The sequence below is a fragment of the Marmota monax genome, unplaced genomic scaffold (assembly GCF_021218885.2).
Source record: "Marmota monax isolate L192 unplaced genomic scaffold, Marmota_monax_Labrador192_F-V1.1 WCK01_AAM20220418_F8-fsc00149, whole genome shotgun sequence".
Classification (NCBI taxonomy): Eukaryota; Metazoa; Chordata; class Mammalia; order Rodentia; family Sciuridae; genus Marmota; species Marmota monax.
This window is the reverse complement of record NW_026693170.1, coordinates 3,126,506-3,147,949: the sequence shown is the minus strand read 5'-3', so window position 1 is coordinate 3,147,949 and position 21,444 is coordinate 3,126,506. Positions and strand designations below refer to the sequence as shown.

Below are 21,444 nucleotides of genomic sequence, written 5' to 3'. Positions count from 1 at the left end.
GTTGTGCTGGGAGGCAGAGTGGTCAGGACTGTTGTGGAAATCCCTGAGGAAACCTCTGATTCAGTCAGGGCAATCAGGGAGGGCTTCCTGGAGAAGGAAACACAGGTGCTCCTGCCTAAATGAGAAGTGGGTGGAGTGTGGAGATGCCTAGACAAATAAATAGAATGGACAAAAAGACCCAGAGGGGACAGGGACACATTCTTCTCGTTTTCATGGAATATTTGTCCTACTGGTGACACAGAGGTCACCAGAACAGCCGGGCTCTGTCCTCATGGAGTTCCCCGTCCATAAAGAGCACGGGTCATCACGGTGACAAGCCAGTGCTCAGGGATAGGATGGGAACTCAGAGGAGGCGCCTGATCAGCCAAGGGGGCCAGTGAGGACTTCCTGAAGGAAGGAACATGAACTGGACCTGGGAAATGAAGAGCTGGTTAAGGAAGAGCAGGCAGAGGGGAGAGGGGGCCCGGGAGTTCCAGAAACTGCCGACAGCTGTGGGTCAAACCGGAAGCAGAGAAACCCACAAACTAAAACAACAACATTGCAAAAGCCTGAGGACGGGCCTCCCAACCCCCTGCTCCCGGCCATGCCAGCAGGGCGAAGGTCTCCATTCCTAAAAGCGAGAAACAGCGGGGACGCTTGGCCCCAGAGGTGCCCGTAACTCCGAGGTCCTGCCTAGGGGCTGGCCCCGGTCGCCGGGCTGGACACCACAGCAGCGACCCTGTTTTTCCGCCGTGTTTAATTCGGTTTCACAGGAGCACCAATAAATAGTTTCTTCCCACCCTGAAATCGTCCTCCTGCCCCAGGCAGGGCCCCGGGACTGGCGATCCCGTCGTCGCGGGGCCACCCCAGCTGCACGGAGAGCCGCGACTCAGGCCAGCTGAGCCGCAGCCACCGCAGGGTTCCCGGGAGAGTTCAGAAGGGGCGGGCCCCCGTTTCTGGAATGGGCGGGGCCTTGGAGCACTACTGCGTGTGGGGCGGAGCTTCGCCAGGACGTCCCCGGGTGGGCGGGGCCGCTCAGGGGGCGTGGTTCTCATCCGCGGCGGTGACGATGACGTCCATCCAGATGCGCATGGCTTCGGGGCTCGGGGCCACCATGTAGAAAAGGCGTTCGTAGGTTTTGACACAGAACGTCAGGCGAGGGCTGGGGCTCTGGAACAGGCAGGGTACAGGGTGGTTAGGACGCTGACTCCGGCCACCGCCCAGCCCCCCTCCAAATCTCGGTCCTCCTGGTTGGTTTGTGGGAAGTTAGTGCCCATTTATGAAGAAACTACTCCCAAACCCAAGCTGGGTAAATCCCCTGCATCCATTCTGTTTTAAACCCTGAGGGCATGGGTTGAAGCCTGCCCAATTTGCAGATGAGAAAACTAGGCTGGAGAAGGGACCTCACTTTTCTGAAATGTCATACAGCTGGGGTTCTAACTTAAGGAAAGCCAGGGTTGGCTCCTCTCCACAGAGGATTCTAAACACTGCATCAGTTTCCAACATTTATTTTTATAAAAGAAAATAAGTCTGACACCATCTGGCTCATTCCCATCTGGTAACTATGGGCAGAAGCCAAGTAATGGCTGTATGATGTCCATGCTCTCAGTGGGCCTCAGTCCTACTCTGCCCTCTTCCTTCATTTATTCCCAGCTTGGCATGAGTTTCCAAGTGTGTGTGTGTGTGTGTGTGTGTGTGTGTGTGTGTATGCTCACAATGTCATTGAGATACATCCTTAGACCTTTTTTTTTTTACTTCGAGACAAAGTCTCACTAAGTTGCCAAGGTGGCCTGGAACTTGGAATTCTCCTGCCTCATCCTCCTGAGGAGCTGGGATTACTGGCATGCACCATGGAACCCGGATTTTTGCTTGAAAACTTTTAACTTTTGTCCAAGAAAATTAACAGTGGCTGAGAGCCAGAGTCTGAGGTGGGTTTTTTTTTTTTTTTTGTTTGTTTGTTTGTTTTCCTGTACTGGGGATTGAATCTAGGGCATTTTACCACTGAGCTACAATCCCAGCCCTTTAAAAAAAAATTTTGGTGGGGTACCAGTGATTGAACTCAGGGGCACTTGACCACTGGGCCACATTACCCCAGCCCCATTTTGTATTTTATTTAGAGCAGGGTCTCACTGAGTTGCTTAGTGCCTTGATTTTGCTAAAGCTAGCTTTAAACTCCCGATCCTCCTGCCTCAGCCTCTCCAGCTGCTGGTATTACAGGGGTGCACCACTGCACCCGGCCTAAAAAAATTTTTTTGAGACAGGGTCTTGCTAAATTGCTGAGGGCCTTACTAAATGGCTGAGGCTGGCCTAGAACTTGACAGTCCTCCTTTCTCAGACTCACAAATTGCTAGTATTATAGGCATTTGCCACCATGCAGTATTATAGGCAGTGCCATGAACTGCTGGTCTCTTATGCTGGACCCTGGTATCCTGACAGTAGCAGCTGTGGGTGGCTTTGCCCAGAATGAGCTAGAGACAGGGTAAGGCTCTGACTGAGAGGGCAGGGTGGCACTGAATGGGATTTCACCTTGAAGGCACAGCGTAAGTGGTCATAGTAGACTTCCTCAATGGCCTGGAAGTAGATGACACCTTTGAGCTTGGTCTCTTCCTTGTCTGGTGGAGGAAGGAGAGGGAGAAATAGAGCTAGTGAGAGGCATGTGTCAGGCCCGGGTCACTGGGGCAAGTCTGAGACAGGTGAGAGTCTGAAGGTCCAGGAAGTACCATCGCTGGGGAGTGAGTGGGTGTTGATGCTAGATGAGAGATTGGGAGTCTCCGAGACTGGACAATACTGCAGGCATCCTAGGTCCTTGAGAAGGGAAGGAACTCAAGGAAAGCTTGGGACCACCTAAAGACAAAGAGTCCCATTCCTGGAGCTGGGGTAGGGGAGGGCGCTGATATTGCAGGTTCAGACTCTTGGGCAGTTAGGAAAATGGGGTCTGGAACCCAAAATTATACTAAACTGTCAACTGTGTTACTGAGGAGGCCTGTGTGTGTGGATTCTAGGTCACTTAAGGGGAAAGGGGCTGGGGATCTGGACTCCTGGGCTCTGGATAAAAGAGGTGATTACTGGGTATATCAGAGGAAGGAACCAAGGGCCCCAAGTCTTCTACTTTCAGGGAGGGGGCAAGTGGGGGCCTGCACTTCAGAGCCCTGATGGAGGGGGCAGAGGCGACTCCCAGATGCCTGGGGTGGGGGAGGCATCTGGAGTGGGCTTCCAAAGTCCTGGGCCCCAGAGCTCCAGGCCGGGCTCACCTGCATAGTAGGCCAGGCGACGTGCCTGGCGGTCGAAGCAGAACCAGCGCTTCCTCCAGGTCTTGATGCGGCCACCCATCTTCACCAGGGGTCCTCGGCAGCAGCCACAGGACACGCGCACATGAGGACAGCTTTCTGGGTTGTGGCCCCACCGTTCCAGGTGCTGCCGGAGATCCAGGACGCGGGGGCCTGGAGGGCGGGGTGGGGGCGCGGGTGGAGCCTGCGGAGTGCCGAGAAAAGGCCCACCATGGGACTCAGGAGTGGCTGAGGTGCTGCAGCCTGGAGCCCGGGAGGAAGCCAGGCCTACTATAGCCTTTGGACAGTGATTTAACAACCACAATCATGAAAATGACCCCAACAGCTACATTTATTGTATTATTATGCCTAGGGTTTGTGGGCATCAAGTACGCCCCACCCCTGGACCCCGGTTGAACCCTGGGCGCTCTACCGCTAAGCTATATCCTCAGTCCTTTTTTTTTGCGATAGGGTCTCACTAAAGTACCCAGGCTGGCCTCCAACTTGTTATGCTCCTGTCTCAGCCTCCCGAGTAGCTGGGATTACAGAGTAGCTGGGATCACAGGTGCATGTTCCAACACCGACTCTACCTCTGCGGTTGTGATGGGGCTCCTATGAGCCTTATTTTACAGATGAACAAATTGTGGCATAGAGACACGAAATAATCCTCTGGATGGCACACACAGCTTCTAGGTGACACAGAGCTTCTCCATGAAAGCAGAACCCCAGCAGGTTTTTTTTGTTTTTAAATGCAGACTCTGGGCCATTCCAGAATAGGGGTCTGGGTGGAGGTGAGGTTCTGCATATCCCACAAACTCCCAGGGACACTGATACCGTTGATGCACCAACTGCACTTGGACCATAGGGGGCTTAGAAAACTCAAGTCAGGACAGAGGAAGAAGGCCTGAAGAGCAGAGAGGAGATGCACTGGTTAGAGACAAGGGAGAGGGGACAAGAGGGGGACAAGGTGGGGGGATGATCTGCTGCAAAGGAAGGAAAGACTAGGTGTAAGGAACCCCCACTAAAGCCAGCATGGTGGTACATGTCTGTAATCCCAGTGGCTCAGGAAGCAACTTAGTAAGACTCTGTCTCAAAGTAAAAAATAAAAGAGGCTGGAGATGTGGCTCAGTGGTTAAGCGTCCCTGAGTTCAATCCCCCATACAAAACAAACACACACCCATTAAGGCCTGGAATCTTCTCTGCATCATCTTACCAAACCCACACAGTAACTCTAAGGATCACCATATAGGACGGAAGCTCCCACCATGTGTTGGGCACTGTGCCAAGAGATCACAGTGATTATCTTGTTTCCTCTCCAGAGCAACCTATTAGCGTCCCCAGTTGACACATGGGGAAAATGAGGCTTCCAGAAAGGAAGTGGCTCCCCAAGGCCACCCACCCAGCTGGGACGTGGCAGAGCTGCGTCCCAATCCAGGTTAGCAGAGATGGGCTTAGGGCTCTCAATTCCCCCACCCCCTGGCTGTGTCACCTCCACAGAGTCCCTGTCTTTCTGGGAGCCTCCAGGTCTCCCAGGTCCCCCTTCCTGGGACTGTTTGGAGGATGAGCTAGCTGCAGGCCAGACCTTTCCTTCTGGGCACCAATCCCAAGAGACACTTGCTCCCCTGCACCAAAGAGCGTGGGCACACATGTAAGGACAATACACAGAACAGGGACTGTTTAATAAATGATGTGGCTCCAAGGCGGGGCGAACTGCTTCAAAGTCAGAGCCCTCCATTTTTAATGAGGTTCAGCTTGTGCCTAAGAACCCAGAAGCCCCACCACCCTGCCGGCTGCGTGGGGCCACCTGGCTCTGACTGGCATCTGACATGTTATCTGTTTGACTTATGGATGCTGCTTTTTGTTTATCATCCCCAATACACATCAACTTCCTGGAAGGCAGGGATTTTTATATAGGTCACTGCTGTCACCCAGGGCCTAGCACATAGTAGGCAGCTGATACATCTCGGGTGGAATGACTAATGGAGGGATAAATGGTTGAGAAAACAAAAAGCAGGTTGGGAATGATGTGCTCAATTATAGGACAAATAAATTCACAAAGTTTTGATCAGTAGATACGAGTGGAAAAGTATAAAAAGACTCAAAACACATCTCAACAATAAAAACAAACAACACCTGTGCAGAAGCAAGATCAGAGAGGGGAAGGTGACCTTACTTTCTCAATACTATATGATTCTTTATAACAAAAATATGTTCAGGCTAGATAAAAAAAAATATATATATATATATATATATATTTACTCCATCACAATGGAACATGCCCATAATCCCAGCAACTTGGGAAACCAAGGCAGGAGGATCACAAGTTCAAGTACAGCCTAGGCAACTTAGCAAGACCCTATTTCAAAATAATAATAATAATAATAATAATAATAATCATCATCATCATCATCATCATCATCATCATCATCATCATCATAATAAAAACACTGGGAATATAGCTCTGTGGTAAAGCACCCAGTACCACTAAAATAAGTAAATAAATAATTAGAAGTTTAATAAAGTAGATGTCAGCAAAATTCAGAATGTGAAAAAACCCACAGGATAAATGGCTCAATTTTTTTTCATGAATAAATGGCATTTAAAAAAAAAAAAAAGAGAGAGGAGGAGAACAGTTAGAGACATTTTAGCCAAATGCTTGGTTTGCATCTGGATTCAAATAAACCTCCAAAGACATTTGAGACAATTAGAGAAATATGCATATGGAATTATATGACTATATTATAGAATAATTAATAATCTCATGAGGTATAGCCAAGAATAAGAACAAGAATTAAAATAAGAATATGGAGCAAGGTACCCATGTGCGGGCTGCTGACACAGATGGCTGAACTGGGAACAGAAATGGGGTCCTTTTGACTCCCCTTCCCTTATCAAGCCCAGGGCCCTTTTTCTGTCACATTGCAGGGGACACAGAGTGAAATGCAAGACAGGACCAAAGCCAGGGGGAGGACCTGAGCAGGGAGGGTAGGGAGAGGCAGGACTGACCATGATGGCAGGAAGAGCTGGGCCTGAGGAACTTTCTCTGCTCTTTTTCATTCCTTCCTGTAGATTTGAAATGAAAGAATCAATGAGAATGCCAACCAGGAAAATGTACTGGACCCCGGGTCTGAGGGAGGAGGCTGGGCCTGGACCCCCGGGTCTGAGGGAGGAGGCTGGGCCTGGACCCCCGGGTCTGAGGGAGGAGGCTGGGCTTGGACCCCCGGGTCTGAGGGAGGAGGCTGGGCCTGGACCCCCGGGTCTGAGGGAGGAGGCTGGGCTTGGACATTGGGTCTGAGGGAGGAGGCTAGGTCCGGACCCCTGGGTCTGAGGGAGGAGACTGGGCCTGGACCCCTGGCCCTGAGGGAGGAGACTGAGCCTGGACCCCTGGGTCTGAGGGAGGAGGCTGGGCTTGGACCTTGGGTCTGAGGGAAGAGGCTAGGTCCAGACCCCTGGGTCTGAGGGAGGAGACTGGGCCTGGACCCCTGGGTCTGAGGGAGGAGGCTGGGCCTGGACCCCTGGGTCTGAGGGAGGAGGCTGGGCTGGACCCCTGGCCCTGAGAGAGGGGGCTGGGCTGGACCCCTGGGTCTGAGGGAAGAGGACTTGAAGTAGGGTTTCCTGTTCCTAAAGAAGAATGAGTCTCACCCTGGCCTTGATCAGCCGCTCCCTCTCTGCGATCGCCTGATGCAGAAGCTTCTCCATGTGAGCGATGTCTGGGTGGAGGGTGGCCCTGCAGCTGGAACCAGGGAACAGAGATTGGCGGGTTACCAGGCCTGGGCCTCTTCCTCCCATCTCCCCACCCCTTCTCCCTGACTTCTCACCTGTTCCCAGGGCCACAGTTTAGCAGCTGATAGAGCGGGTGTCTCCCAGAGGCCTCCACTGCTGGTGTGAGAGTCGAGGCCTCAAGGGGTCCTGAGGGAGAGGGGACCAGATGAGGAGACCAGGACACTCCCAGGCCCAAGTCCCTCTGCTCCTCCCTGCCCCATCTCCATAGTCTGCAGCAGGATGGGAGGAGATGGGGGCAGGAGAGTAGGTGGGGAATGGGAGAGGCCCTCACCAGTACAATGGAGGGACAGAGGTCGTGGGGATCCTCTCTGGCTCCCTCTCTCTCCTCTTCTCCGGGGCAGGCTTCCAGTCCTCTGGAGACCAAAGGAGCCCTGAAAACATGCAAGGCCCAAGCACTCAGAAAGAGGTGTTCCATCTCAGCAGAAAGTTAGAGAACTGCCACGTAAAACTACCACCTAATGGGCACAGATCAAAAATCTTTTTTTTTTTTTTTTGTTTTTTTTGTTTTTTGGCACCGGAGATTGAACTCAGGGGCACTCAACCACTGAGCCACATCCCCAGCCCTATTCTGAATTTTATTTAGAGACAGGGTCTCACTGAGTTGCTTAGTGCCTCGCTGTTGCTGAGGCTGGCTTTGAACCTGCTGGGATTATGGGCATGCACCACTGCGTCCAGCAAAAATCTGTATTTTTCCCCCCACAGTGCTGAGGATAAAACTCAAGGGCTCGCACAAGCCAGGCAAGCACTTTACTACTGAGTTACATCTGCCACCCTCAAAAATCCTACTGTCAACATGAGTCAAAGCAGCCAACTGCAAAGGCCCACACTGTCTATGGCACCATTTATATAAAGTATCCAGAGTAAATTAATATAGAGCAAATAAATACAGAGGCAGGAAGTAGAATAGTGATCACCAGGGGCTGGGAGAGATGGGCAAATTGAGGAGTGGTGGCTCTGGGGTGCAGGGTTTCTTTATTTTTTTTGGCAGTGCTGGGGATTGAACCCAGGGCCTGGTGCATGCCAGGCAAGCACTCTACCAACTGAGCTATATCCCAGCTCTTTGGGGGTTAATGAAAGCATTCTGAAGTTGAGCTACATATGGTGGTGCACATCTGTAACCCCAACTAGGGAGGCCGAGGCAGGAGGATCACAGGTCCAGGCCAGCCTGGGCACCTTTGCAAGACTCTGTCTCAAAATGAAAAACAAGGGGCTGGGGCTCAGTGGTGGAGCACTCGCCTAGCACATGTGAGGCCCTGGGTTCCATCCTCAGCACCACATAAAAATAAATAAATAAAAAATAAAGGTCTTGTGTCCATCTACAACTAAAAAAGCATATACATTAAAATTTTTCTTTAAAAATGAAAAATAAAAAGGGCTAGGGATATAGCTCAGTTTTAAATAAATTTTCAATACAGCAATAAATAAATAAATACACATCCACATACATGTGTATGTGTATGTGTGTGTGTATACATACACATATATATATAAATGCATAAATAACATATCCATATATATAATAAGGTGAGAAGTGCACAGACTTACACACGTGCAGCTGGGTACAATGTACATATATTTACACTTGCATACCAGCCACCCACATGGAGACACAGAACAGGCCCATCACTCCAAAGGCTTCCTTGTCCCTCCTCCTGGCCAGTGACACATCTGTCAAGGGACCATTCTTCTGACTTACGAAACCACAGATACATAGTTCCACCTGTTCTGGACTTCATAAAGAAGAATTACAAGTTGGCCGGGAGGTACTATCTCGTAACACAAGTGGCACTTACCAGAATGTTCCCGTATGATAATTCAGCTGTGCATTTGTTTGATGTGATTTTCCACACTTGTCTCGTTTCAATATTAAGTTTTTTTTTTAATGGCTGGCATTTATCAAGAGCTCATTATCTGTCTCCAGCATACAGCTTTCCCTCCTTATCTGTGGGTTCTGCATCTTTGGATTCAATATGATGCAGGCCAAAAATACTTGCGAGAAAGGAAAACTGTATCTGTCCTCAACATGTTCAAACTTTGTTTCTTGTCCTTATTCACTTAACAACGCAGTACAATAACCATTTCCATTTCCATCATGTGTAAGTGTCTAAGTTATCTCCAGTGTTTTATGGAATACAGGAAGATGTGTCGAGGTTAACTGCAAGTACTCCAACATTTTATATAAGGACTAGAGTCTCCTGAGATATAGGTCTCCTTGGGGGTCCTGGAGACAATCCTTTACAGTCCCAAGGGACGACTGTACCTGGCACTCTGCAGGCCCACTTAAGCTCCTAAAAGCCCTGTGAGGCCACGTGTGGTGGTGGCACCTGTAGTCTGAGCTATTTGGGAGGCTGAGGTGGGGGATCATATGAGTCTGTGAGTTCAAGGCCAGCCCTAGCAAGGTAGGGAGACTCCTATCTCAACAAAACAAAACAAAAAACCCTGAGTTGGGAAATGTTCGCTCTACTTCACAGAGAGGAAACTGAGACCCGAGTCCCTGGGCTTTCCTTCAGCCATATTCCCAGCACTTCCTGGCTGGGAGCTCTTGGATAATTGGCAAATGGGACTGGGCAATGCAGACCCCAGTTTAGTCTGCATGGTGCTTCCATTCTAAGGAACTGAGTGAGCCATCCTACAAATGAACTCATCATCAGAAATTGCTGTGTAAAAAGAGAACAGAGTACTATCAAAAAGGATCATTTTCTAATTAGAAAACCAGGTACAGGCTTCTGAACACCAACTCCCAGCCCCAAAGGATGAGTTGTTCAAGGAAAACTGGGGGGGGATGGTGCTTCAAGTGGAAGGATCAGTAAGTACAAAGGCCCTGAGGCATAAAAAAGTATAGAATGTTGGTGGATCAATGCTGAGCACAGTGAATAGGGAGGAGTGGTGAGACATGCGGGCGCCATATCAGCACTTGCAGCTCATGGTGAGGAAGCCTGGGAAGCCACTGACGGTCTTGGGGATGGAGGAATTAAAGCAGGAAGGATGAGGATCACTCTGGCTGTTGTGTGAAGAATGAATTATTATTGGGCTTGGTGTGGTGGTGCACACCTACGATCCCAGCAACTCAGGAGGCTAAGGCAGGAGTATCGCAAGTTTGAGGCCAGCTTTAGCACTTAGCAAGATCCTGCTTCAAAAAATAACAAGAAGGATGGGGATATAGCTCAGTTGGTAGAGTGCTTGCTCGCATGCACAAGGCCCTGGATTCAATCCCCAGCAAAACACACACACACACACACACACAATAATAGTAATAATAACAAAAATAAAAAGAGCTGTGGGTGTAGCTCAAGTGGTAGAGCACTTGCCTAGGACATGCAAGGCCCTGGATTCAAATGCCAGCACACAGAAAAAGAATAAATTATTGGGAAAAAAAGAATTAAGATGGGAACATTAGTGAGAGGCTGATGCAGTTACAAAAAATAAAAAATATAAACAGATGAGGGTGAATAGATCAAGGATGAAAATAATTATAATAATACTAATAAGTAGAGAAACAGCAGCTCTCACTGAGCATCTACTCTGCTCTGGCCACACTGTCTAGCAACATAGCTGACACTCTAGCTTCTCAGATTTCCACAAGAACCAGCTAGAAAGTTAAATCTATTAACCGTCACCCAAATAATAATAGGTCCTGCTCTTGGGGGTTCTTCTGAGAAAGATATGAAATTCTCTATATTAGGCTGAACCATGTGAAATTGCCAGGAGTTGTTTCTCAGCTCCACATAATAATAATCCCACGTGGCAAAAAGGGACAGAATGGCTTTGAACAGACACTGGCCTATCCTAAATGCTAAAAATGGAATATTGTTATTAATGATCATTAATAAGTATTAAGTAATAAACATTTTTAAAGTAATTTTAAATATTAATTCATGAATATGAAATATAAATTATGTATAATAATATGATAATACAATAATATATGCTTATATTGAATATAATAGTATTTGGTGATATAATAGTAATTAACATTGTTTGCATAAATGTTATTTTTTGCATAAATGCATACACGTGCACACACACACAGGTATTCTTCACAACACTTCTTAAACTGCAAAACCTTCCATCACTGCCTATAGAGGGAGGGCAGCTCAATGCCCCACAATAGAATTGTGTGCCACACGGAAGCCAGAACATTGTCATGGCTGGGACTGGGGTTCTGTGGCAGAGTACTTGTCTAGCATGCAAGAGACACTGGGTTCCATCCCCATCACCACCTAAAATACAATAAAAAAGAACACAGGCTCTGCAAACAGAATGCTTGGGTTCAAATCCTAGCTTTGGCACATGGCACCTAGCTAAGTAACTTAACCTCTCTGCCTCAGTTTCTTCACCAATAAAATGGAGATAATCTGCCTGTAGAATTGTTGCAAAAATTGAGTGGATAAGCCGGGCGCGGTGGCGCACACCTGTAATCCCAGTAGCTTGGGAAGCTGAGGCAGGAGGATTGTGAGTTTAAAGCCAGCCTCAGCAACTGCAAGGAGCTAAGCAACTCCATAGGACCCTGTCTCTAAGTAAAATACAAAATAGGTCTGGAGATGTGGCTCAGTAGTTGAGTACCCCAGAGTTCAATTCCCAGTATCTGTCCCCCTAAAAAATTAAGTGGGTGAATCTATATGAAGCATTTCTAAGTATGTCAGGCACTCTCCAAGGACTTGATAAGTAGCTGTTATTACTACTATTGTTACTGTTTATATTATTATTACAGCCATTAAAAATGATGAGGCTGGGGTTGGGGTTATGGCTCAGCAGTAGAGTGCTCACTTAGCATGTGCAAAGCCCTGGGTTCGATCCTCAGCACCACAAATAAATAAATAAATAAATAAAGTTGTTAAAAAAACAAAACAAAACCAGAGTCTCCCAAAAGAACTCAATGTTTAAAAAAAAAAACAACGATGAGGCAGCTCTAAATGTATCAACAGAGAACAGTTTCCATAATGGAGAACGATAATAAAAAATTAAAAACAACAAAGGAAAGACAGTGGAATGGATCTGACATCATTTTCCCTGTAGCCATACGAAAACAACACAGTGAATCCTACCATCAAGAACATCCGTAAGAATGGGATCCTAACTAGAGAAAGATATTCCATGTGTGGATAATTATATCAAGCTGGATTCTGCTGTCATATATAACTTAAAACAACAACAACAACAATAACAACAACAACAACAAAAAAAAAAAAAACCCAAAACAATTAGCTAGTACACACATTTTGGGGTAAAAGAAGTTTACATGATATAATGAGAGCTACCAATTTCTAAGTGCTTACAGAAATAAGACTTTTTTTCGTGTAATATTTACCTTACTTCATTCATAGCACTTGGATATTTTCTGCTCCACTTCTTTAAAAAAAATAAACAATAGTACCAACCCATTCAATAAATGTTTAAGCCATTAAGAAAATGGGGCTCCCAGTTTTGGGGGTTGTTTATGTTGTGGTGCTTGGGATCAAACTGGGGCCCTCATGCAGAAAAGCAAATGCTGTGCCACTGAGCTACACCCACAGCTCAAGGGGCCCCCTTTTTACAGAGTTCTGGAAGGATCAAGAACCAAGCAGATGCCCTACTTCTGGAGAGAGGGCCTAGGGGCCTTCAGGGACACAGAGACCTTCTTACCCATACACCCTGTTTGGTCACTTTTAAAATTTACTTCTGGGTTGCACATGCTCTTATTTCTTCAGGGAAGACGTGGGGTGTTAGGCAGAAGGAAGAAAATAAATAAATAAAACTGGAGTCATCAAATACCCCTTGGTCAAGCTTCCCTATCTCCCTCGCCCCCACACAGAGCCCAGTGGAAGTTCTGGACTTGGGCTCTGCTTTTAGGCCCTCCCTCCCGACTGACCAAACAGGCGCATGGGCAAAGGAAGCAGGGGAGGCACCTGCAGGGAGCTGTGGACAGAGAAGAGGCAGGAAGAGGTAGAGGTGGCAGCAGAGTGGCTGGTGGGCTCCTGAAGCACTAGCAGCTGCCGGTCTGTCTTCTGGGTGAACAGCAGCTGGGGAGAGGATGCAAAGATTAAGGGGAGATGAAGAGAACACAGAGGCACCCCCAGTTCTCAGATGGAAAAACAAAGGCTCAGTCACAAGAGGAGCTAGAATGTGGTCCTTAGTGTCTAGTCTCCCAATAAGAGCAAGGGCTGTGGGCCCCCTGCACTGCCGATCCCTGAGGAGGAAGGGCTGGGGCCTGAGCTCCTGAGTGGGGAATTCTGGACCCCAATAGAGGAAGGTTGGGGCCTGGACCCCCATGTCTGAGGGAGGAGGACTGGGCCTGGATCCCTGGGTCTGAGGGAGGAGGGCTGAGGCCTGGATCCTGATGTCTGAAGGAGGAGGACTGGGCCTGAATCCCTGGGTCTGAGGGAGGAGGACTGGGCCTGGATCCTTGGGTCTGAGGGAGGAGGGATGGGCCTGGATCCTTGGGTCTGAGGGAGGAGAGCTGGGCCTGGACCCCCATGTCTGAGGGAGGAGGAATGAGGCCTGGATCCCCATGTCTGAAGGAGGAGGACTGGGCCTGGATCCCCATGTCTGAAGGAGGAGGACTGGGCCTGAATCCCTGGGTCTGAGGGAGGAGGGCTGGGCCTGGATCCCCAGGTCTGAGGGAGGAGGGCTGGGCCTGGATCCCCAGGTCTGAGGGAGGAGGGCTGGGCCTGGATCCCCAGGTCTGAGGGAGAAGGGCTGAGGCCTGGATTCCTAGGTCTGAGGTGGGGAGCCTGACAGGCATTTAAAATCGCCATACCTTTGTGAGAGCTTGGTTGGGCTCAGAGAAGTCCCCACCAGGTGTCTCCTGAAGGCGGTTAAGCTCGAGGAATCGGTTCTGTTCCTAGGGAGGGCATCACGGCTTACCACATGGTGAAGCCAAAATGGGCCATCCCCATAGCCAGGAGGCATGATCCAGGGAGATGGTGGGACACCTGAGGGAAGTGAGTACCTGGGACAGGTCTCCAGGGAAACTCACCTGGGCCAGGGCCCGACGGGTCTCCTCCTTCTCCTGGCTGAGCCCCCGGCTCTCAGCCACCATCTGCTCCCCCAGAGACTTGAGCTGCTCCTCCAAGACCTGGATCCGGCGCTGCAGGGCCACCCCCCGCCACCCTGGTTACTCAGCTGCTCCAGGAGCCCCAGCCCACCCTCCCAGAGAATCATGTCCTCCCTGTGAGTCTAGAGAAGGTGAGATCTGAATGTCCAGGGAGGAGCCTGCGAGGTTCTTTTCCCATTTGGGGTTCTAGGAGAGATCCGGGGTGGGTGGGAGGGGAGGGAGGAACTGAGATATAGGCAGAGGCCTAGGGAGATAGCAACCCCAGAGAGTAACGCAGAACAGAGACAAAGGGACAGACAGAGGGGACAAACCAGAATAGGTCCAAAGAATGGCAACCAGGACAGACCTCAAAGACAGAAATGTAGAGAAAATGCAGAGGAAGAAGACAAGATAGAAACAGGAGACAGAAAGAAGGACAGTCCTCACCGAGGAAGGGAAGAGAGAGGGACAAGAAGATCCAGAAGCAGAGGTGGGAGGAGGAGACCCCCCCTCAGAACTTTGTAGTCCAGAAAGTGGGAAACTGTGTGAAGTACCCACAGAACCTGTCAGACCCTGAACGTGAAGCTTGCCGGTCGGACTAGTGACCACATCTGTTTGGACCAGGGGCCGAGAGGCACAGAGCGTGGTGGCCAAGACTGCGAAGGTTCCAATCCCAGCTCTACCTTTTAGAACTAAGTGACTTTGAGAGATAATGTAAGAACTTTGACCTTCTGCTTCTTCATTTAAGATATGGAAAAAGTAGAACAGGACTTGTCTGTCGGCCTGTGTGAGGATTCAACAAGTGAAGACCCTGGGACGCTCAGCACCGGGTGTGACACACCAACAGTTCAGTCAGCTCAGCGACGCACGCGCAGTGGGGGAGACAAGAGGAATGGCCTCAGGGGCAGGGTTATTCACTGACACTCACCCTGTGCTGGGCCACACTGGCCTGAAGTTCCTGGACCTTGGGGTCCGGCAGCTGGAGCCCAGGGTGGTCCCGCTCCTCCTCCTCCTGCCGGCTCTCCCGCTCCAGTTGCTGGAACTCCAGGTCCTCATAAGCGCGCTGGGCCACATCCAGCTGTTCCCTCATCTGTGAGTGGGGACATAAAAAGCCTGGAGGAAAGTTGTGGCTGCAGCCTGGATTGTTGGTCAATGAGGAAAGAAGGCTGAGGGGCTGAGGGAGGAGGCTGGAGTCTGGACCCGTGGGGCCTGGACATCAGGTCCTAGAGAAGGTCCAGAGGGCCCTCACCTCCTGTACCCCCTGCAGAAGTCGCTCTCGCTGGTCCTCTGGCTGGGAGTCCAGCTGTCCTTGGGCCTCCTGAAGTCTGTGGCGGAGACCCTCCACGCAGTCCCGCTCCTGCCTTAGTTGCCTCTGTTCCTGAAAAGCGACCAGACTCAGCTTCAGATGAGCTCAGAGAGGGAAGCAGGCCAGCAGGGGCAAGACCAGCCAGACCTCAGACCCTGCCTGGTGTCAGCTCCGCGGGGGCAGGACTCTGTCTGGTTCACTCCTGTGCTGCACCCCCCAGAGGAGGCTCCAAGTCAACAGTTGTTTGGGAAATAAATGAAGGAGAAGCCAGGTGCAGTGGCACATGTTACTCAGGAGGCTGAGGCAGGAGGATCATTAGAAGAAAGAAAGAGAAAAGGGCTGGGCTGTAGCTCCATGGTAGATGCTTTCCTAGTCACAAGGAACTGAGCTCCATTCTCAGAGTGGCAAAAAAGAGAGTGAAACAGAACAGGAAGGAGGGAAGGGGAAAAGAAAGAAACAAGTGAAGGAGTGAACGGGAAACATGGCCACACTGGGTAATGCTGGGTCCCTAGCCCAGGCCCTGCCCTCCAGGAGGACACACAGCCATTCACAGCTGAGGTCAGAGCAGTGAAAGCAGAGATGCAGGAGCCTGGGGCAGCCACAGGTTCCCAGATATGGGGATTTTTTTTTTTTTTTTTGGTGCTGGGGATCGACCCCAGGGCCTTGTGCACGTGAGCCAAGCACTCTACCAACTGAGCCATAGCCCAGCCCCTGGGATGGGGAATTTAAAGCCTCAGATCAGGGAGCATTTAGACCTGGGGAGACACAGGGGGCTGGAGGGGCATTTGGGACAGAGGGGCAGCATGGCACTAGTGCACAGGAATTAAAAGTGCATGAACTTTGCGGGGCAAACCTCAGCCAGGGAGAAGTGGGAAGGGAGGAGGGGCCTGTGGGACACAGCAGCCAGAGGGCTGCCCACGGAGCTCAGTCAGGTTCGGTCAATGGGGAGCCATGGAAGGAGTGAAGGGATGGAGCAGGGCAGGGCGTTGGAATCCCCTGGGGAGAAGGAATACTAGGGCGGAGACCAGCTCCTGCAGGAGTCCTCAAAGCAGTGAGTGAGCTGGGCCTGGGCAGGGGGGATGGGAAAGAGATGGACCAGAGACACACTGGGAAGCAGAACACGGTGACTGGTGAGCTTGGGGGTAACAGAAAGGGAGGCATGTAGGACCTGGTGACCAAGAGGCAAAGGGACAATTGAAGTGGAGAAGAGTTGCCAAGGACAGCTTTAGAAATGATTAAGAAAAAGAAGCAGACTCCTGGCTTCTCCTCAGAGGAGGGCTGAGGCCCGGACCCCTGGGTCTGAGGAAGAGGGCTGGGCCTGGACCCCGGGTCCTGATGTAGGAGGCCTGGGCCTGGATTCCTAGGTCTGAGGGAGGAGGGCTGGGCCTGGACCCCTGGATCTGAAGGAGGAGGGCTGGGCCAGAACCTCTGGGCCTGAGGGAGGAGGCTGGGCTGGACCCCTGGGCCTGAGGGAGGAGGGCTGGAGGCTTGGAGCCCTTCAGTCTGAGGGAAGAGGGCTAGGAGCCTGGCCTCTTGGGTTGAAGAAGGAAGGAATACCTAAAAACCCTTATCCTAAGAAGGCAGGCACATAAATAGACCTCAGGCGAGAAATCAGGGTTGGAGAAATATGAGGTGTTTGATTCTAAATGAGAGCCCTGGACCCAGCTCCCCCAAATGCCAACATACAAGCTACTTGCCAAGAGAAAGACTGATAAAATTACAAAGTCACATTTTCCAGGCTATAATTATACCGAATCCAGGCAATGATTACTGATGAATGGTAAAAATCCTTAGGTAAAAGATTATTAAAAGAGATCAGAGTGACCTCATAGAGGTCGGACACCCAGAAATGATGTCCCTGATTCTCGCTCAGAAAGCACAAAGCACATCTAAATCTGATTGAGCCTCTATAGCTAAGCAACCACTTGCTCACGGCAACAGAGGGCCACTGAGGGTCACCACAGGCATGCAATCAGCCACATCATACACTTTTAATTTCTGTGCACTAGTGCCATGCTGCCCCTCTGTCCCAAATGCCCCTCCAGCCCCCTGTGTCTCCCCAGGTCTAAATGTTCCCTGATCTGAGGGATAGGATACTTGGTTTCTTCAACAGACAGCAAGGAGCAGACACCGTTGGTGAGAACCAGTGGTGCTGAAGTCACATGAGACATCACAACCAAGCTTGGCACTCAGTCTGATTCAAACAAGCCCCCTGTTAACTGGTGATTTTGAGACAATCCAGGGAAAAATGAAAATGGACTAGAAATAAGACAATAATAAAACTTATTGATTATTAAGGTAAGGGCTGGGGAGTAGCTCAGTGGCAGAGCAATTGCCTAGCATGAGTGGACCCAGGGTTCCATCCCTAGCACCTTAAAAAATAAAATAAAAATTGGGGCTGGGGATGTGGCTCAAGCGGTAGCGCGCTCGCCTGGCATGCGTGCGGCCCGGGTTCGATCCTCAGCACCACATACAAAGAAAGATGTTGTGTCGGCCGAAAACTAAAAAATAAAACATTAAAAAAAATTCTCTCTCTCTCTCTTTCTCTTTAAAAAAAATAAAAATTCCTAAGGTGAGATAATAAGATGTCATGGTGATGTTTTTAAAAAGGAGATCTTATTTGCAAATGGTACGTGCTAAAGTATGTACTAGTTTATGATGTTGGGGATGTGCTTTTAAAACTAGGGAGCAGGAAGCAAACTGCAGGACATGAAAGAAGAAAGGAAGATTTATGATTGTGGAAGTTGGGGAGCACAGGGCATGGAGGGAGGCTGTCTGCCTATTTGATTTTTGTGGATTTGAGATTTTTCCTAATATGATATTTAAAAAGCAAAAGCAGAGGGAGTCAAGGAAGAAGGCCCAATGAGTCAAGTCTAGAATCACAGTCAGGGAGGGAGGAGGGAAAATCTGTTCTCAGCGTCTCTGGATCCCAAGTGAAACAGGGACCACGGTGGGGTCGGGGGACAAGTCACCAGAAAAAACACCAAGAATATCTCCCTCCATATACACACGCAAGGAAGGAAACCACTGGAAAAGAAACAGTAGGTGAACAAACCTGTTCCCGCTCCTGGCTGCCCGGCTCCTCGACCACCTGCTGCCCTAGCAGCTCTCGGAGCTGCTCCTCCTCCCGCCGCAGGGCCACTCGCTCTCCAGCCAGCTCACCCCGTATCAGGGCCACCTCCACCTCCATCTGCAAGGTCCATAAGTCCAGGGCTGAGGGTTCTGATGCCTATGAGGGGCCCAGGAGCCTGAACTCCCGGATTCTGAGCACCCGGTTTGGAGGAAGGATGAAGCTGGGGGCCTAGAATCCGACCCCTGGGCGAGGAGGGCTGGGAGCTGGCCTTGCAGATGAGTTGAGGCCAGTCTTTCCAAGGGGGTCCAAGCCTCACCTGGATCCTCAGCTCCTTCTTTTGACGCTGAAGCTCCTTCAGTCTCTGCTCCAACAGGGCAACACGTGTCACTGCCTCCAGCTTCTGGGCTTGGAGCCTCCTCCGGGCTGCTCTCACCCCTTCCCCATAAGGGGTGCAGGTGGAGGGCGAGGCCGGCGTCTGTGCCCGAGGCGCGCCCTCGGGCTGAAGTTGGAGAGGGCGGGTCAAATGGAAAAGGTCTAGCCTCCTACAGTCACTATAGGTCTGGTCCCAAGCCCTCATCCCTCTCTGGGGGTCACGGTCAGCCTAACTCCACCACCATGCCCACTTGATCTGTAAGGCGGGTGGGGGAAGGGGCAGACCTGGGGACCTCGGTATCGTAGGGGCTCACAGTTCAGGAAGGGGGTACAAAGCCGATTCATGGAAGGTGATTTTTGTTGTTGGTGGTGGTTGGTTTTTAAATCTAGGTCCCATTCTCTTTGCGCCCCATGTCCCATTTTTCTCCCCACGTCTAAGTCTCTCCCCCTGTCTCTCAGTTGTCTTCTGTCTCTGAATCATGAGGTCTCTTTCTCCCTCGGAGTTTCTCCCTCTCCAGGTTTCTGCGCCCGTATTTCTCTTTTTCTGAGTAATTTCACCCTTAGTTTCCGGGTTGCCCTCTGGGTCTCTAACCATCGCTCTGAATCTCTGGGACTCTTTCTCTCTCTTCGCCTCCCTCCTTCATCTCTCAGTCTCTTCTTGGGGTCTTTGTCTCAAGGGTCTCTGTGTCTCTCTCTGGTTTCTGTCTCTCAGTAGGTCTGGGGCTTTCTAGGTCCAAGTCCAGGTTTGTCTCTCCCTATCTCTGGGTCTCTCTCCCAGTGCCTGTATCTGTGTCTGGTCACCCGTTTGGGTCAGTCTCTATTGGGTCTGCTCGTGGATCTGTCTGGTGCTGTCTGTTTCTCTGTCGTCTTTCCCCATCTCTGTGTTTTTCCCTGTCTCCAGGTCTCTGTCCCTCGGGTTTCTCTCCACCGGCCTGTGTCCGGTCACCTGTTTGGATCTCCCAGTGGCTGCCGCCCTAAGGGCCCTCACCTCCTCCCGGCTGCTCTCAGTGCTGCTGCCTTCTCCCACTTCTTCCTCTTCCTCAGTCTGCTGCTCAACTCCTTGGCCGCTAGGAAGCTCCGCCGGGACCCCGGGCGCCTCCTGTTCGCGGGGCTCATCGGGGTGATCATGGGGCTGGGAGGCCCCTTGGGGCTGAACCTCTGCGTCGCACTCGGGGACCGGCGGGGACCCGGACCTCTCCTCCGGGCTACTGGGAGTCCCCATGGCCGCTTCGGACTCCTGCGGGGTGGGCGTGGTCCTGGCTCCGGGGCGTGGCCTGGAAGCGTGGGGCGTGGCCTGGAAGCGTGGGGCGTGGCCTAGGGTCTTCGGCGCCGCACCCGACGGCCTGGCCTCGCGGAGTGCTCGGGGAGGCTGGGCCTAGGAGTTCAAAGGATGGGCCTGAGCACTCCGAGGGCGTGGTCTGAGCTTCCAGGGGCGGGGGAAGAAGTTGGGACGAGGTTCGAGGGCTCGGGAGGCGGCACCCCGCTGTAGGCGGGGCCGGAATTTGAGTCCGGGGTCCTGGCACGCCCCCTGCCGGACTCTGCGACCCAGAGCCTCCGTGCCACCCAGGTGTCGGGCCTTGGACTTGCCCAGTGGCCCCCGACAATCTCTTGGGCCACTTTAACGCGACCCCTTCTCCTCCCTTCGTACTCAACGCCCCTTCCTCCCCGAGTCCGGCAGTCCTGACCCCACTGTGTAAGGGACCAGCACCCATGTCGCGTCACCCAGGGATTCAGAGACCGGACTCCCGGTCTTCCCCTCGGGACGAGGCTGGAGCCCAAGCCCTCCTTTTCTCCCAGGAACTAGGCTCCCGAACTCCGGTTCCCGCCTCCCGCGCGGGCCCCACGAGCTGAGTCCCCTCCTTCCCGCAGCCCCGGCCCCTCACCAGCTCGCTCCGCTCCGCGCTCCCGGCACTGCAGCTTCTGCCACAGAGACAGGTGGCTGTGAAGAGGAGGAGAGGCCGCCCGTCCCCCTCCCCAGCAGCCCGGAAGTGGAGGGGGGGACAACAGGTCCAACAGCTCTGGAGAGAGGAGGGAGCGACCAGCTCGCCCCGCCCGCGGCATCAGGCCTTCCGGGCCCCACCCTCGGAGAACCCAGCATCGCGACCTCCCATCCGCCTCCAGCGCTCCCATTCCTGTCCCCTGAAGGGCTGCCTGGCCACCTTTGTATACCAGCCTCCCTACTGCCCACATTCTAAGAGTTCTCAAAGGGAGATAGGAATGAAGATGGAGACTCTCCCCTCTAATGAGCCCTTTAGAAGGGCCCCAACCGGTTTAGGGAGCTGGACAAGGGGAGAGGGGTACTTTGAGTCAGATACCCGCCCAGAAATACAGGGAAGTGTGCCCCCGCCCCACACACACTTTGCTATGGGGCGGAGGACAGAGGTTAAAGGTCTCAGCCAGACCTTTTCCTCTCTGGGCAAAAACAGAAAATAATTGGTACATGAAACCAGGTTATTAGATGTCAAGAGCTGTGCTAAACACTTTACACACGCTAATTTGGTTTCACCCTCAAAGCAGCCCAGCTCGAAGGAGGGATTACTATTTCCATTATATAACTGAGGGGAAACTGAGGCTGGGGGGAGAGAGATGCATCCAAGGTCTACACATCAGCTTCATTCTTTCAACATCTATGTTCTTAACCATTATGTAAATT

At 51.4% G+C, this 21,444-nt stretch overlaps 1 protein-coding gene across 1 annotated transcript; it reads right to left on the bottom strand.

Moving 5' to 3' along the window:
• Positions 1–719: 719 nt before the first annotated feature.
• Phldb3 (pleckstrin homology like domain family B member 3) lies at positions 720–20,827 on the bottom strand. Its single transcript, XM_046455488.2, has 16 exons — positions 20,675–20,827; positions 19,780–20,166; positions 18,736–18,918; positions 18,402–18,536; positions 15,290–15,418; positions 14,969–15,130; positions 13,984–14,094; positions 13,765–13,848; positions 12,914–13,027; positions 7,300–7,399; positions 7,064–7,154; positions 6,888–6,978; positions 6,252–6,308; positions 3,231–3,450; positions 2,506–2,591; positions 720–1,149 (listed from the first exon to the last, which is right to left on the bottom strand). Exons 2-16 carry the CDS (start codon positions 20,011–20,013, stop codon positions 1,015–1,017), a joined length of 1,932 nt encoding a protein of 643 aa, XP_046311444.1. The 5' UTR covers positions 20,014–20,166; positions 20,675–20,827; the 3' UTR covers positions 720–1,014.
• Between the last annotated feature and the right edge of the window lie 617 nt (positions 20,828–21,444).

Bases quoted from the DNA above. Each gene is read 5' to 3' on its own strand.
- Phldb3 (XM_046455488.2), bottom strand. From the start codon at position 20,013: ATGGGGACTCCCAGTAGCCCGGAGGAGAGGTCCGGGTCCCCGCCGGTC. The intron at 6,979-7,063 runs GTGAGAAGTCAG...CCCTGGTTCCAG, and splicing joins AACTGTGGCCCTGGGAACAG to CTGCAGGGCCACCCTCCACC. The intron at 1,150-2,505 runs GTGAAATCCCAT...TGCCTGTTCCAG, and splicing joins ACTTACGCTGTGCCTTCAAG to AGCCCCAGCCCTCGCCTGAC.